Source organism: Acomys minous (assembly GCF_964271855.1).
Source record: "Acomys minous genome assembly, chromosome: 8".
NCBI classification, from domain to species: Eukaryota; Metazoa; Chordata; class Mammalia; order Rodentia; family Muridae; genus Acomys; species Acomys minous.
The window spans coordinates 6,563,750-6,580,867 of NC_140489.1; the positions used below are offsets into that span (position 1 = coordinate 6,563,750).

General features: G+C 42.8%; 1 protein-coding gene and 1 gene segment (V, D, J or C); one reads left to right on the plus strand and one right to left on the minus strand.

Annotated features, from left to right (window-relative positions):
- LOC311603962 (Ig gamma-1 chain C region secreted form-like) overlaps positions 1 to 17,118 on the plus strand; it is a 615,341-nt gene that overhangs the window by 444,211 nt on the left and 154,012 nt on the right.
- Positions 12,231 to 14,894, minus strand: LOC311603024 (disintegrin and metalloproteinase domain-containing protein 20-like). Its single transcript, XM_084791751.1, has one exon. It carries the CDS (start codon positions 14,682 to 14,684, stop codon positions 12,408 to 12,410), a length of 2,277 nt encoding a protein of 758 aa, XP_084647877.1. The 5' UTR covers positions 14,685 to 14,894; the 3' UTR covers positions 12,231 to 12,407.

The following is a 17,118-nucleotide window of genomic DNA, read 5'->3' on the forward strand; positions in this document are numbered from 1 at the left end:
GAGCCACGCAGCCAGCCTCAGTAGACCAAGTCTACAAAATTGGGCTGATAGAACCCGGTCTGGCAAGTCCCCATGGCCCAGAAGGATCTCCAACACTCTTGGGAGAAGCTGGACACCCATGAGGGATCTAGAAGGGATCTGAACTGTGGCCACAACTCAGTGGGATGGAACTACCACAGTCCTAATGTCTGAACAGGTCTGGGGGGGAACCTATCTACTCGACACAGCAGTCTGTGCCTGCACAGTGGGACAGATAAAACATGGCCTTGCCAATCTCCATGGCATAGCAGGATCTCCCACAGGCTTAGGAGAGGCTGGACTGCCCTGAGTGGTCAGGTCAGAAAATTAAACAGCAACTCCCAACACAGCTGGTCTGAATCCCCTCAATAGCTTGAACGGGATCAGACAGAAGCCTACCTCTGCTGACCCAGTCAGCTTAAGGTATACAGCAAAGACTCCTGGAGTAGAAACAAGGCCACCTGCAGTTCCAGGGAAGAACTCCCTGGTCCCCACAGGCAAGGGCAAGTGACCTATAACCATTCACCAACTATCCACTCTCGATGACCAGTGAAGGACACCAGAAGCTACCACCCAACATCAGAGATAGCAAGATGACTAAAGGACAGTGTAAGAACCCAAACAACAAAATCCAAAACAACTCAGCATCTCCAGATCCCAACTATCCCAAAGAAAACAACTCTGAGAACTCAAAAACAATCAAAAGACAAGAAAATGACCTCAAATCCTTAGTAATGAAGATGATAATGGAAGAAACTAATAAAATCTGAACACAAATACAGGAAGATGCAACCAAACAGGTTGAAGACATGAAAGAGGCCTATAGAGAGGCACTGGAAGAAATTCAGGAAAATAGAAACAAACAGTTGAAGGAAATCAATAAAACAGTTCAAGATCTGAAGATGAAAATGGAAACAATGATAAAGGCACAGACAGAAGGAAAACGAGAACTAGAGACCTTAGAGAAGAAAGCAAAAAACACAGAGGTAACAGAATCCAAGAAATGGAGGAACGAATCTTGGGACTAGAAGATACAATCATAGAACTCAAAGCAAACATCAAAGAAAATGCTAAATCTGAAAAATCTGTGACACAAAACATCCAAGAAATCAAGGACACCATGAAAAAATGAAACCTGGGGATAATAGGCATTGAGGAAAGAGAAGACACCTGACTCCAAGGCCCAGAAAATATCTTCAACAAGATCATAAAAGAGAATTTGCCCAATTTAAAGAAGGAGATGCATATAAACACACAAGAGGCCTACAGAACACCAAATAGAATAGAGCAGAAAAGAAAGTCTCCCCACCACATAATAATTAAAACACAAAAAGGCCAAGTAACATATAATGGCAAACCAATCAGAATAACACCCGACTTCTCATCAGAGACTATATAAGCCAGAAGGGCCTGGACAGAGGTCCTGCAATCCCTAGGAGACCACAGATGCCAGAACAGCCTACTATACCCAGCACAAATACTAATAACCATAGATGGAGAAAGCAAGATATTCCATGACAAAAGCAAATTCAAGCAGTACCTATCAACAAAACTGGCCTCACAGAAGTTACAAGAAGGAAACCTCCAAACCAAAGTAACAAGCTACAACCAAAATTACACAGGAAACAGATAACTACACCATTGCAAAAACATAATCCCACAAACACTCTAGGACAACCAAAATCAAAAACAAAGGACTTATCAGTCACTGGTCATTAATATCCCTCAGCATCAATAATCTCAATTCTCCAATAAAAAGACACAGATTAATTGAATAGATGCATATAAACAAGACCCAACATTCTTCTGCATTCAAGAAATACATCTTAACCATAAGGGTAGACATTACCTCAGGGTAAAATCCTGGAAAAAGGTATTCCAAGCAAATGGACAAAAGCAGCAAGCTGGTGTAGCCATTTTAATATCTAATAAAATAGACTTCCAAACAAAATTAATCAAAAGAGATGAAGATGGTCACTTCATACTCATCAAAGGTAAAGTCAACCAAGAGGACATCACAATTTTAAACATCTACACTCCCAATACAAGGGTACCCACATTTTTAAAAGAACTATTAACAAAGCTTAAAACACACATTGACCCCCACACATTAATAGTGAGAGACTTCAATACTCCCCTTTCACCAAAAGATAGGTCAGTGAAACAGAAACTAAACTGAGAAATAAGGACATTGACCAACATCATGAATCAAATGGATCTAACAGATATCTACAGAACTTTTTACCCAAACAAAAGAGATTATACATTCTTCTCAGCACCCAATGAAACCTTGTCCAAAAAGGATCACATAGTACGTCACAAAGCAAGCCTCAACAGATACAAGAAGATTGAAATAATGCCCATATCTTATCAGATCACCATAGACTAAGGCTGTACTTCAACAACAACAGAAATACCAAAAGTCTACACATATATGGAAACTAAACAACTCTCTACTTAATGACACCCGAGTCAGGGAAGAAATGAAGAAATAAATTAAGTACTTCCTGAAATTAAATGAAAATGAAAGAACAACACATCCAAATCTGTGGGACACATTGAAAAAAAGCAGTGCTAAGAGGAAAATTCATAGCACTAAGTGCTTTTAAGAAGAAAATGGAGGAGGATCCAAGATGGCGGCGAGCAGTGTGGACCATGTTTGGAAGCTCCAGTGAACAATTCAGGGAATTGCACAGATTTCTGAGCCAGGAACACCAAGGTCCCCACACCACGGCAGCAGAAGTGTTCTACGGTTCGGAGGAACCAGGGTGCAGAGGACCTGCTTGCCCCTGCACACGGGAGCGGACTTACTCAGATCAGAGCAGCAGCGGCAGAGACAGCAGTGTCACCAGCGGCACCAGCGGCACCAGCGGCACCAGCAGCACCAGCAGCAGTGGCTGAGGTTTGCAGCTCAGAGCCTTCCAGTGGAGGCGATTGGTGTGGTGGACGGTGGGAGTTGCTGCAGGAGAGGGGAGTCTATACAGGATTTGGGTTGCATGGTGCCTTGAGACCCAAACTGGACTCAGCAGACAGTTCAGCCCCAGAGTCCTGGGTTTGTTCAATGAGCTGTGCCATGGAGACACTGGATCAGCTCAGAAAGCAATTCTGCCCAAGGCGCAGCTCCCCTGATGTGACACAGGCTGAGCCGAGTGCTCACTTCCACCCTAGGCACCAGCTCAGTGCAGCCGCAGTTTTCCTGCTGTGACACAAGCTGGGCGGAGCGATCAGTTCCACCCTAGGCACTTGCTCAGAGCAGTCGCAGTTCTCCTGCTGTGATGCAGGCTGGGTGGAGCGCTCACTTCCATCCTAGGCACCAGCTCAGCACAGCCATAGTTTTCCTGCTGTGACGCAAGCTGGGCAGAGCGCTCAGTTCCACCTTAGGCACAGCACAGTAGCAGTTCTCCTGCTATGGCAGCTGGTTCAGGCCCTGAGAATCTAGCTGAGCTCGACACGTGGTTCGGGCCCAGCATCCCTGGCTGGACTTGGCAGGGGACCGAAAAGGCTGTGGATACCTTGGCCTGATCCAACACTCATTCAGAGACCCATAATGATTGTAGGACCCACAGCAAAGGGGAGCTGAGGATCACTGGCTGTGAGAGCCCAAAATGACAGGGCTAACCTACTGCCATCCACACCAGTGAAGTATCACGGCTTCCAGCCTACGGAAATCATGAGAAAACAAGGGAATCTATCATCAGACTCCCTCCACCCAACTCTGGAAGTTACCCAACAAAAACAGAGACAGCAAGATGTCTAAAGGACAGCGTAAAAGCATACGCAAAAAAAAAACCCCAAAACAACATGGTGTCTCCAGTTTCCAGCTATCCCAAAGAAAACAACCCAGAGAACTCAAATACAATGGAAACACAAGAAAATGACCTCAAATCCTTGGTACTGGGGATGATAATGGAGGAAACAAATAAAATTCGAAATCAGATGCAGGAAGACGCAGCCAAGCAGGTGCGAGACATAAAAGAAGCACATAGAGTGGAACTGGAAAATTTTCAGGAAAATATAAACAACCAGATGAAAGAAATAAATAAAACGGTTCAAGAGATGAAGACCTATAAAGCGACAATGGAAGAAGCTCAGGAATATACAGAAAATCAGATGAAAGAAATCAAAAAATCTGTTCAAGATATGAAGATGAAAATGGATTCAATGATAAACACACAGACAGAAGAAAAACAAGAACGTGAGCCCTAGGAGAAGAGGGTGAATGACACAGTGCTGAGCTTTTCTAACAGAATCCAAGAGATGGAAGAACGAATCTCAAGTCTAGAAGATACAATCACAGATCTTGAAGCAACCATTAAAGAAAATGCCAAATCTGGAAAACTCCTGACACAAAACATCCAAGAAATTAAGGACACCATGAAAAGAAGAAATCTGAGGATAATAGGCATTGAAGAAAGAGAAGATATCAGACTCCAAGGCCCAGAAACTATTCTCAGCAAAATCATAGAAGAAAATTTCCCCAATCTAAAGAAAGAGATGCCTATAAACATACAAGAGGCATACAGAACACCAAATAGAATTGACCAGAAAAGAAAAACTGCCCGTCACATAATAATCAAAACACAAAACATACAGAACAAAGAAAAAATATTAAAAGGGAAAAGGGCCAAATAACATTTAATGGCAAACCTATCAGAATTACACCCGACTTCTCAGCAGAGACCATCAAAGCCAGAAGGGCCTGGACAGAGATCCTGCAAACCCTAAGAGACCACAGATGCCAGGCCAGACTACTTTACCCAAAAAACTGTCAATAACCATTGATGGAGAAAACAAAATATTCCATGACAAAACCAAATTCAAACAGTACCTATCCACAAATCCAGCTTTACAGAAGGTACTAGAAGGAAAACTCCATCCCAAAGGGTCAAGCTACAACCAAAACTACTCAGGAAATAGATAACTATACCATGGCAAAAACACATCATTAACCAATGCCATGGGTCAAATGGATCTAACAGATATCTATAGAACCTTTCACCCAAACAAGAAAGAATATACCTTCTTCTCTGCACCCCATGGAACCTTCTCCAAATTTGATCACATTGTAGTTCACAAAGAAAGCCTCAACAGATACAAGAGGATTGAAATAATACCTTGTATCTTATCAGATCATCATGGGCTTAGGCTGCAATTCAACAACAACAGAAATAACAAAAAGCCTACACGTATGTGGAAACTAAACAACTCTCTGCTAAATGACACCTGGGTCAGGGAAGAAATAAAGAAAGAAATCAAGGAGTTTCTGAAATTCAATGAAAATGAAGGAACAACATACCCAAATTTGTGGGATACATTGAAAGCAGTGCTAAGAGGAAAATTCATAGCACTAAGTGCCTTTAAAAAGAAATTGGAATCATCGCACATAAACACCTTAACGACACAACTGGAAGCCCTAGAAAAAAAAGAAGCAGAAACACCCAAAAGGAGTAGACGTCTGGAAATAATCAAACTCAGGGGTGAAATTAACAATTTAGAAACTAAGAAAACAGTCCAAAGAATCAACAAAACCAAGAGCTGGTTCTTTGAGAAAGTCAACAAGATAGACAGACCATTAGCCAAACTAACTAAAAGGCAGAGAGACAGTATTGAAATCAACAAAATCAGAAATGAAAAGCGAGACATAACAACAGACACTGAAGAAATACAAAGAATCATAAGATCCTACTTTGAAGGCATATATGCCACAAAATTTGAAAATCTAAGGGAAATGGACGATTTTCTTGATCAATTTCACTTGCCAAAGTTGAATGAAGAACAGATAAACAAGCTTAATAGTCCCATTTCCCCTACAGAAATTGAAGTAATCATTGATAGTCTCCCAACCAAAAAAAGCCCAGGGCCAGATGGTTTCAGTGCAGAATTCTACCAGACCTTCAAGGGCGAGCTAATACCGATAATCTTCAAGCTACTCCAAAAGATAGAAAGGGATGGAACATTACCAAATTCATTCTATGAGGCCATAGTCTCATTGATACCTAAACCTCACAAAGACTCAACAAAGAAAGAGAATTTCAGACCAATTTCTCTGATGAACATCGATGCAAAAATACTAAATAAAATACTTGCAAAACGAATACAAGAGCACATCAAAGATATCATTCATCATGACCAAGTAGGCTTCATTCCAGGCATGCAGGGATGGTTTAATATATGGAAATTCATTAATGTAATCCACCATATAAACAAACTGAAAGAAAAAACCACATGATCATCTCCTTAGATGCAGAAAAAGCATTTGGCAAAATCCAACACCCATTCATGTTTAAAGTTTTGGGAAGATTGGTGATATAAGGCACATACCTAAACATAATAAATGCTGTATACAGCATGCCAATAGCCAGCATCAAATTAAATAGAGAGAAACCCAAGGAAATTCCTCTAAAATCTGGGACCAGGCGATATCTCTCCATATCTCTTCAATATAGTTCTTGAAGTTCTAGCCAGAGCAATAAGACAACACAAGGAGATCAAGGGGATCCAAATGGCAAGGAGGAAGTTAAATTATCCCTAATTGCTCATGATATGATAGTGTACATAAGTGATCCCCAAAATTCCACCAAAGAACTCCTACAACTGATAAACAACTTCAGCAAATTGGCTGGATACAAAATTAACTCAGAAAAGTCAGTAGCCTTGCTATATACAAATGACAATCATGCAGAAGAAAAAATTAGGAAAACTACACCCTTTATAATAGCCACAAACAATATAAAATATCTAGAAGAAACTCTAACCAAGCAAATGAAGGACTTGTTTTTAAAAAAAAAAAAACTTCAAATCTCTGAAGAAAGAGATTGAAGATGACATCAGAAGATGGAAACATCTCCCCTGTTTGTGGATCAGGAGAATTAACATAGTAAAAATGACGATCTTTCCAAAAGCAATTTATAGATTCAATGCAATCCCTACCAAAATACCTACACAATTTTTAAAGATATTGAAGGATTAATTCTCTACTTCATATGGAAAAAAACAACCCAGAATAGCTAAAACAACCTTATACAATAAAATATCCTCTGGAGAAACGTCCATACCTGATCTCAAGCTGTACTATAAAGCAACAGTAATTAAAACAGCATGGTACTGGCAGAATAATAAGCTGGTTGATCAATGGAATTGAATCGAAGACCCAGAAATGAATACACACACACATATGGTCACTTGATTTTTGACAAAGAAGCCAAATCTATTCAATGGAAAAAGGATAGCATCTTCAACAAATGGTGCTGGTCTCACTGAATGTCTACATGTAGAAAAATGCAATTAGACCCATATTTGTCACCATGCAAAAAAGTCAAGTCCAGATGGATTAAAGACCTCAACATAAAACCAGAGACACTATTTTTTATATTTTATTAATTCACTCATTGCATCTCAATTATTATCCCATCCCTTGTATCCTTCCATTCCTCCCTCCCTCCTGCTTTCCCCCTACTCACCTCCCCTATGACTGTGACTGAGGGGGACCTCCTCCCCCTCTATATGATCATAGGATATCAAGTCTCTTCTTGGTAGCCTGCTGTCCTTCCTCTGAGTGCCACCAGGCCTCCCCATGCAGGGGACGTGGTCAAATATGGGGCACCAAAGTTCATGTGAAAGTCAGTCCCCACTCTCTACTCAACTGTGGAGAATGTTCTGTCCATTGGCTAGATCTGGGTAGGGATTCAAAGTTTACTGCACAGAAAATAAAAAACAGAGACACTAAATCGGTTAGAAGAAAAAGTGGGGGAAATCCTGGGACACATTGGTACAGGAGACAACTTCCTGAACAGAACACCAACAGCCCAGGCCTTAAGGTCAACAATTAATAAATGGGACCTCATGTGGCTGAGAAGCTTCTGAAAGGCAGAAGACACTGTCAAGAGAACAAAGTGACAACCTACAGACTGGGAAAAGATCTTCACCAACCATACATCTGTCAAAGGTCTAATATCCAAAATATATAAAGAACTCAAGAAATTAAACATCACCAAACTAAATAACCCAATTAAGAAATGAGGCTCAGAACTAAATAGAGTGAATGGCTGAGAAACGCTTAAAGAAATGCTCAACCTCTTTAGTCATCAGGGAAATGCAAATCAAAACGACTCTGAGATTCCATCTTACATCAATCAGAATGGCTAAGATCAAAAATTCAAGTGACATCACATGCTGGTGAGGATGTGGAGAAAGAGGAACACTCCTTCATTGCTGTGGGAATGCAAACTTGTACAACCACTTTGGAAATCTATCCAAAAAAAACTGGGAATAGGGCTTCCTCAAGACACAGCTTTTTCACTCCCTGGAATATGCCCAGAAAATTCTCCACCAAACAACAAGGAAATATGCTCAATCATGTTTATAGTAGCCTTATTCATAATAGCCAGAACATGGAAACAGCCTAAGTGTCCCTCAGTAGAAGAATGGATGAAAAAAACTGTGGTACATTTACACTATGGAATACTACTCAGGTATAAAAAACAAGGTATTCCTGAAATTTGTGGACAAATGGATGGAACTAGAAAGGATCATAATGAGTGAGATAATCCAGAAGCAGAAAGAGTCTATTGGTATATACTCACTTATAACTGGATAGTAGTCCAAGGGGGTATGAAAATCTTCACTTACCAGTAAATTGGGATAGATGTGAGGACATCCTATTGGGACTCTAGGTAAGAGAAGTATGGGAGAATGGGGAAATAGAAGGATCCAGAGGATCTTAGAAACCTACAAGAAGAACATTATGATGGGCAGATCTGCGCCCAGGGGTTCTGCTCAAACTTCGGCACCAATCAAGGACAATACATGCAGTAAACATCCACCCTATACCCAGATCTAGCCAATGGACAGGACATTCTCCACAGTTGAGTGGAGAGTGGAGAGTGACTTTCACATGAACCCTGGTGCCACATATTTGACCATGTCCCCTTGATGGGGAGGCCTAGTGGCACTCAGAGGAAAGATAGCAGGCTACCAAGAAGAGACTTGATAGCCTATGATCATATAGAGGGGGAGGAGGTCCCCTTCAGTCACAATCATAGAGTAGGAGAATAGGGTGAGAATGGGAGGAAAGAAGGAATGGGAGAATACAAGGGATGGTATAACAATTGAGATGTAATATGAATAAATTAATTTTTAAAACATTTGCAAACTGAATCCAAGAACACATCAAATTTATCATCCACCATGATCAGGTAGGCTTCATCCCAGGAATGCAGGAATGGTTTAATATATGAAAATACATCAAAATAATTCATCATGTAAAGAAACAGAAAGAAAAATAACACATGACCATCTCATTAGATGTAGAAAATCCTTTGACAAAATACAATACTCCTTCGTGATAAAGATATTGTAATAAGGGATGCAAGGCACACAACTAAACATAATAAAGACTATCTACAGCAAGATGATATCCAACATCAGATGAAATGGAGAGAGACAAAAAACCAATTCAAAAAATCAGGAACAAGATAAAGCTACCCATTCTCTCCATAGCTCTTCAAAATAGTGTGTGAAGCTCTACCTAGACCCGTAAGACAATAAAAGAAGATAAAGGAGCTACACATTGAAACGGAAGGAGGCAATGTATTGCTATTAGCAGATATGATAGTGTAAATAAGTGACCACCAAAATTCCACCAGAGAACTCCTACAGCTGATAAACACCTTCAGCAAAGTGGCTGGATACAAGATTAATTCAAAAAGATCAGTAACCCGATGTATACAAATTATAATCAGGGCGAGAAAGAAATAAAGGAAACTACAACTTTCACAAGGTTACAAATAATATAAACTATCTTGGTAGAACTATAACCAAGAAAGCCAAAGACCTGTATGACAACAACTTCAAGACTCTGAAGAAAGAAATTGAAGAAGATATCAGAAGATGGAAAGATGACACATGCTCATGGATCAGAAGGGTTAAAATTTTTTTTTAAAAAACATCTTACCAAAAGCACTCTACAAATTCAATGAAATCCCCAGCAAAATATCAACACACATTTTTACACACCTTAAAAAAACCTCGAACCCCTACCCAGACTAGCCGATGAACAGGACATTCTCTACTGGTGAGTGGAGAAGGAGATCTAACTTTCACACAAACTCTGGTGCCCCATATTTGAACATGTCCCTTGGATGGAGATGCCTGGTGGCACTCAGAGGAAAGATAATAGGTCACCAAGGAGAGACTTGATACCCTATGAGCATATACAGGGGGAGGAGGTCCCCCTCAGACACAGACATAGGGGAGGGGAGGGGAGTAGGGGGGAAGTGGGAGGAAGGGAGGAATGGGAGGATACATGGGATGGGCTAACAACTGAGATGTAATATGAATAAATTAATTTTTAAAAAATTTTTTAAAAAGTGACAGACACACTAAGAATGTAACAATTAAGCCCTGATTGCACCATAATTATTCTTGCTATAGGTGGTTTATTGTATATATGTAGAATAAAATAAATGTATATGCAAAAAATAAAATAAAATAAAAATTAAAAAAACAAAAAACAAAAAAAAGCAAAAAAAAAAAAAACAATTCTAAACTTCATACGGAAAAAAACCCAAATACTTAAAACTACCTTAAATAATAAAAGAAATTCTGGAAGTATTTCCATCATTGAATTCAAGCTACACTAGTGAGCAATAGTTATGAAATCAGCATGGTGGCTGAGTAGAAATAGGTTGGTTGATCAATAGATTCAAATTGAAGACCCAAAAATAAACCCACATATCTACAGAAACTTGATATTTTATAAAGGAGCTAAAAACATAAAATGGGAAAAAGACACCATCTCAACATATGGTGCTGATCTAACAGTATGTCTATATGTAGAAAAATGTAAATAGATCCACACTTATCACCCTGCACAAAACTCAAGTTAAGGTGGATCAAAGACCTCAACATAGCACCTGATAAACTAAATTAATAGAGGACAAATGGGGAAGAGCCTTGAACTCACCAGCACAGGAGACAGGCAAATGGATGGAACTAGAAATGATCATTCTGAGTGAGGTAACCCAGACCCAAAATGCTCACTTCTAAATGGATATTAGCCTCATAATGCAGGATAACAACATTACAGTACACAGACCTAAAGAGGCTAAATAACAAAGAGGGCCCTAGGGAGGATGCTTAATTCTCATTCAGATAGACAGATAGAATAGACACGAGAAGAGGTTGAAGAGAGGGAACAGGAAGGGCGCCTACCATAGAGGTCCTCTGAAAGACTCCTCCTGCCAGGGCAGCGAAGCAGCCTGACTTTGAGGTGGAGCTCAGGGAGTCTTATGGAAGAGTTGGAGGATAGAAACACCTAGAGGGGTCAGGATCTCCACAAGGAGACCAATGGAGCCATCAACTTCGGGCCTGGTGGTTGTGAGGGAGGCTTTGCCACAAACACTGATACTCCAACCAAGTACCATGCATGGTGAAGATCTAGACCCTAGGCTCACATGCATTCCATAGGCAGCACAGTTTCCTTGTGGGTCTCATAACATGGGGAGTAAGGTCTACCTCTGACGGGTACTCTGGTGCCCACTTGCTGATCATTTCTCCCTGGCACGGCAGGCAGGAAGAGGATGCAGGCAGTCCACATGAGACTTGGTAGGCTGAGGGCAGATGACAGCGGAGGAGGGCTCCCCTTTCTGAGGACTAAGGGAAGGGGAAGGGGGAATGCAGGAGGAAGGGTGGAACTGGGATGCAACAAGGGAAGGGGCTACAATCAGGATGTAAAGGCAACAAATTAAATACTTTAAGAAAAAAGAATTCAAGTGTAAATAGCAAGGCCACCAGTCAGAAAGACATAGTGAAAGTATTTAGAGAAACTCCAACACCCTCTGGTCATTCGCCAAGACTGCGACCGCTTGGGTTTACCCTCTGTGCTGGAGCTGGCCTCGAGCAGTATGGGGTAGAAAAGCCAGTCTTCAGGAACCTCAAGCAATGGCCCTGAAAATCCCATCACAAGCTGTGGGAGAAGGGACCAGGGACAAACATGGTGCTTAAGGGGTGGAGAAGCCTCAGTGGTCAGGAACCACGTCTTATGGAAATATCCCATATACATTCTTAAGAGAGATCTAGACATCTCCCGTTGATCCTGAGGCCAGGACCCAGAGGATGGCTGAAGATCTCCTCCTGCGACCAGAGGGGCAGTTTAGTGCAGCGACAAAAGTGTATCAAAAGGACAGAATCAAGAGTACCAATTTTCAGTTTCCAAAGATTTATTCCCGTGTGAGCATCAGCAACCTATTAGAGACAGGTGGTGTTGGAACATATCACCTCCTGGTTCCCCGTACACTCAGGCTCTCCGGAGCTGTGGGCTTGAGCTTTGCCTTGCCAGATTTTCCCTTTTGTTCTCTTTATTTTGCAGAGGCCAAGAGGCTAACTCATTTTTACTTGGGCGTAACGGGTGCATGTCCGTGACCGTGGGCAGCTTTGCTTTGTAAAGCAGCTTGCAATTCTTCAAATTTGATAATCCTGGTAACTCCTATACGAACGGCATAGCCAATGAGCAGTGTGCCTATGAAGACGTAAATACGACCAAAGATCATCCTGAAATATACCACTGGTTGCTGGCTCTGTTTTATTGTACGCTTTTTAAGTGGCAGGGGCCCACTGTCTATGCTCCCGCCAGGTCCATCTCCTACACAGTTTGGAGGGTCCCAACCCACATGGCAGTGGCAATTCCTGTTATTGTTGCACATGCCTCTAAAGTTGCACTTTTCCGGAGTACAGTCATAATCCAAATCAGATAACGTTCCGTTGCAAGCCCCTCGGTCGCAGAACTGAGTTTTGGAACATGGACTGCCTATTCTCACATGTCCAACATCTATGGTGCCTGTGGCGCGATGCTCATCGAGCCCAAAGCAGGTAAACCCTGAGATAACTGACTGATGGAAGGAAATATGTTCCGGCAACTGTGGGAGATGGGTGACGTTGGTACACTGCAGCCGTCCACACATCTTATCATGATCAGAGCAAGCATGGTATGTGAGGCTTTCTCTTGGTCTATGGCAATGCCCAAATCTAAAACTTTCCTTATTGATGTCATAGCACGCTGTATTAGCCACTTGGGCATTGACACCAAAGAGTTCCTTGCAATGCACACTGCGATCAGTGCAGTTTCCTCTATAGCAATACCCCTCCTCTGAGCATGGGGTTCCATCTTGCAGATAAGTGTCCTCTGGGCAATGGAATGATTTCCCTGTACAGTACTCTGGAAGATCACATATGTTCTGGATAGTTCTGCAAAGGGTCCCAGGAGGACTGTAGGTGCAGTTCGCACAGCAGGTTTCTTTGTCACAAATGCTCCCCGAAATGAACCTGCAGTTACTATTACAGCAGGGGTCTGCGTAACATGCCTTGTGGGAACCACAGTCACAGTCTTCCCCTGCGTCTATTCTGAAGTTTCCACAGATCGTATAGGTATACGAGGTGTTATAGTAAGTGTGGTGGTCATAGTAAAGGCACGGCATCAGATCAGGGGTGTTAATGATCTGGTTGAGCTCCGCCAGTGAACAGTTGCTGAAGGTGTCTGTGAGCCGAGGGTCTAAGAACATAATGCAGGTAGTCCTCCGCTGACAAACGCAGTACTTCTCGTCGTCGTACTTCAGACCTAAGCTGCTCCCAATGCGGTTGGCTACTATGACGGACATGAATATGAAAGCCCGCCCATTCTTACCAATACACGTCAGGCCGTTGACAGTGCATATAGCACCTACGATGGGAAAGGAGTCCTCATCCGAGGGCCCCCAGTTATTAATTACAGTAGAGGCATCCGGATGAAATACGTTATAAAAGGTTGTCACGTAGTAATTATGGACATCACCTCCTGGTATTCTAAAATCGTGATGAAACGGATCTCTCACGTTATACACAGTTAAAAGCATAACATAGTACCGTATATGAATATGCCTCAAATAGCTGTCCATCAGACTGACAAGTGAAAACAAATACGTGCAAGATCTGTTGACAGTACGGGCTATGATATGCACAGAGTAGGTTGCTTGAAAATGACCTTTTATAGCGGCCCCATGGGAAGCATAGTACTTACTTGACATTCTGGGAGCAACGTCCGCATGTGCTCCAGAGATGGGAGGGACTGGATTATGGCTTATGGACTTCCAGTTCTTCATGGGCCCTATAACACCAGGATCAGCTTCTATCTCAGACAGAAGGTGCTCAAACCTGTGTGAATCAGCGAGGGGGTTGATCTCATAGGAGATGTCGTCCAAGTGCATGACACCTGCCAGGCCCCCATTACAAGTATCCACGGTGACCATGGATTGAGGGATCCCCTCCAGGTAGCCAATGTAGTAACAGTCTCCAGGGAAATAAGGGTAATCCATCTGTAAGGCTGCTTGGTCATCCTGAGTTGTCAGCAGCAAATGTCTTGGCCAAAAAAGTGTCTTTCTTCGCAGGTGAATGACGTGCCTCTGGCCCCTAAAACGCAAGCTATAGGAGAGCCGTCCTCGTGCTTGAAATCCTTTGCCGTGGTAGATCACCTTTCGAGGAATAACCACCTCTGATGAAGTATAACGCCACGTGGGACGGCCTTGGGAACACTGGGCTGGAGCCAGGAGGAGCAGCCAGAGTGCAACCAGCAAGAGGGGAACCCTGCGGATCACGGGTCTTTCTATTAGCCTCATGTCCCAGCTCAGAGATAACATCCTGGTGAAGCCAGGCTAGACCCTCTGCTGTGGCCACTGCCTGGTCTAGGAAACACTGACAGAGGACAGAGACCTTCCTCAGGCTCCCTGCCCTGGTGGTTACCCAGACAACTTGGGTTACTTAACAGTCACTGGGTGTGGCAGGAATGAGTCTGGACACATTACCTGAGGCTGAGGTTAAATAGGGTCAAAAGTGATGTCTATAAATTTGTCTGGGAGAGAAAAGGAGTATTTCCTCTGAACAGGCTCAGTCTTTTCTCCTGTTTCTTGGGATACAAAATACCGTTACCACATTTTCAGTTCTCAGAACATATTTGGTCCCCAAGGTTACTCTGGGTGTGTTTCTGGGAGTTAAATTTTTTTCTTTTCTTTCCTTTTCTACTCATATTTCTCCTGTTTTGGCAAGATGGAGGTAAATAGTGTGAATGCCACCCCCTTAGCTGCAGATTGTTTTATTCTTCTAAACATATTTTCTTTTGAGCTTACCGACAAACTATTTACAAACGGTTTTGTCCTTTTCGATTTTGCATGAATGTTTTCAGATATCTGCACGCTAGGATGGTGTTGATTTTTCTGCTACATTATAAGACCTGAGAGTTCTATCTAGATACCTGTGACCTCTAGAAATGTTAAATACCATCTCCCGTAAGCATCCTATGTTCCGGGCCCTGTCTGCGTCCCAGTTGTTGGTCACCCTTCAGGTGATTGGTCAAGAGATGCAAACAGCCTCTGTTGACATGAATGTCTAAGAAGCATGCCACACACTTCTCCCAGGGTCTTCATTAGTGTTTACATGGCTCTTCTTTTGTGGAAGGAAAAGAAATGTCTTGGCTGGAGAGATGGCTCAAAGGTTAAGAGCACTCACTGCTCTTCCAATGATCCTGAGTTCAGTTCCCACAGCCATATGGTGGCTCACAACCATCTGTAATGTGATCTGGTGTCGCCTTCTGCTATGCAGGTGTACATGAGGTCAGAGCACTGTACACATAATAAATGAATATAGCTAAGCGCGCGCGCATGCGTGTGTGTGTGTGTGTGTGTGTGTGTGTGTGTGTGTGTTTGTAAATCTGTGCCTCCTCCAAGAATCTCATTAAGGAAAATGGGGAAAAAACTAACATCACCATGCAGCCTCTGACAAGACCTGGCTCAGACGCATGATCTAATTCTGGAGCCACAAAGGCAGGTTGTGTGGCAGGAGGCATCTTATATGATGTGAGAAAAAAAGGATTTGACCATTTTACTTTCTCTCAAAGTATATATCTCATCAACCTGTTTTTAGTGGAGGGAGGGGTGACAAAGATCTCTGATAGACTCTTGAGGTCACACTGTACTTCCCAAACCCCCAAGCAGCTAGCCTGTTAACCCCAAGTGTCCCCATGAATAGGACTCTGCTCCCACCCTGTGGCCACCAGCGTCACTGCACCTAATGCCCACAGGAGGCTCTTCCTAAGGGAGGGAGGGAGGAGATGGCTTGGTCTGTCTGGTAATGGTAAGAAATGAATGCTTTGTCGTTGATTACAGTGAAAGGAATCATGTTCTCTATCACTGGTGACCAGTTTGGGGACATGGACTTATACTGACATTTAAGAAGGCTTCTCAAGGCTCATGACCCCTCCATGGAAGAATAAACAAATTGTGACACTTTGGATCCTGGAAAAGTAAAGGATTGCAAAGGCAGAGTATCACACGGAACAACAAGCTTGGAACAGCTTCTGTGCTGAAGTTGAGAAAGGCAAGCAAGTAAAACAAACAAGCCCCGAAGTGTTCATTCTCACTGGGACTGCTAATGAGCAAAGTCTAATTGCTTCTTTAAGGACACGAGGATGAAAACCTGTTTCCCTGTGGTCCCACTATCAGGCTCCACTGCCAGGCTGGAGGAAATCCCAGGGAGACCACCAGCAAACAGTGACAAGGGACAAGACAGTTAGGAAGGCACTATCATGACATCACACAAGTGCCTGTGAAGGGGATACCAAGAACTTGTAAAGAACAAAGAAGGGAAGACAGAGCAGCGGAAGCCTCCACACAGGCCAATGAGCCGATGACCAGTCTTAGAAGAAGGGCTGCACAGTCTGTGAGGCTTTCAGGGAGGAAAGGCCAAGTGCACCTCAAAGCACAAAGCCAGGCTTCTACTGACGGGACCCATAGCTTCTGCCCCTGCTCCTCTCACCCCACATGCCAGGGTCCCAAGACATCAACACCACTCCTGTCCCCAAGGAAAAGAATGCAGCATGTCAGTCAGGAAGCCGCCCAGAGACACATATTTCAAAAAGGCTTGTCACGCCTCCCACAGCAGCCTCCATCCAGCTGGATGCCACTGAGAGACTAAGATTTTGGAAAGACAGCCCCTTAGCAGCCCCAGACCCTGCTTCTTGCCTGGGAACCTCCTGAAGAGATACAATCCTGAAGGGAAAGCCGGGCATCCACTCAGGTT

Bases quoted from the DNA above. Each gene is read 5' to 3' on its own strand.
- LOC311603024 (XM_084791751.1), bottom strand. From the start codon at position 14,684: ATGTTATCTCTGAGCTGGGACATGAGGCTAATAGAAAGACCCGTGATC.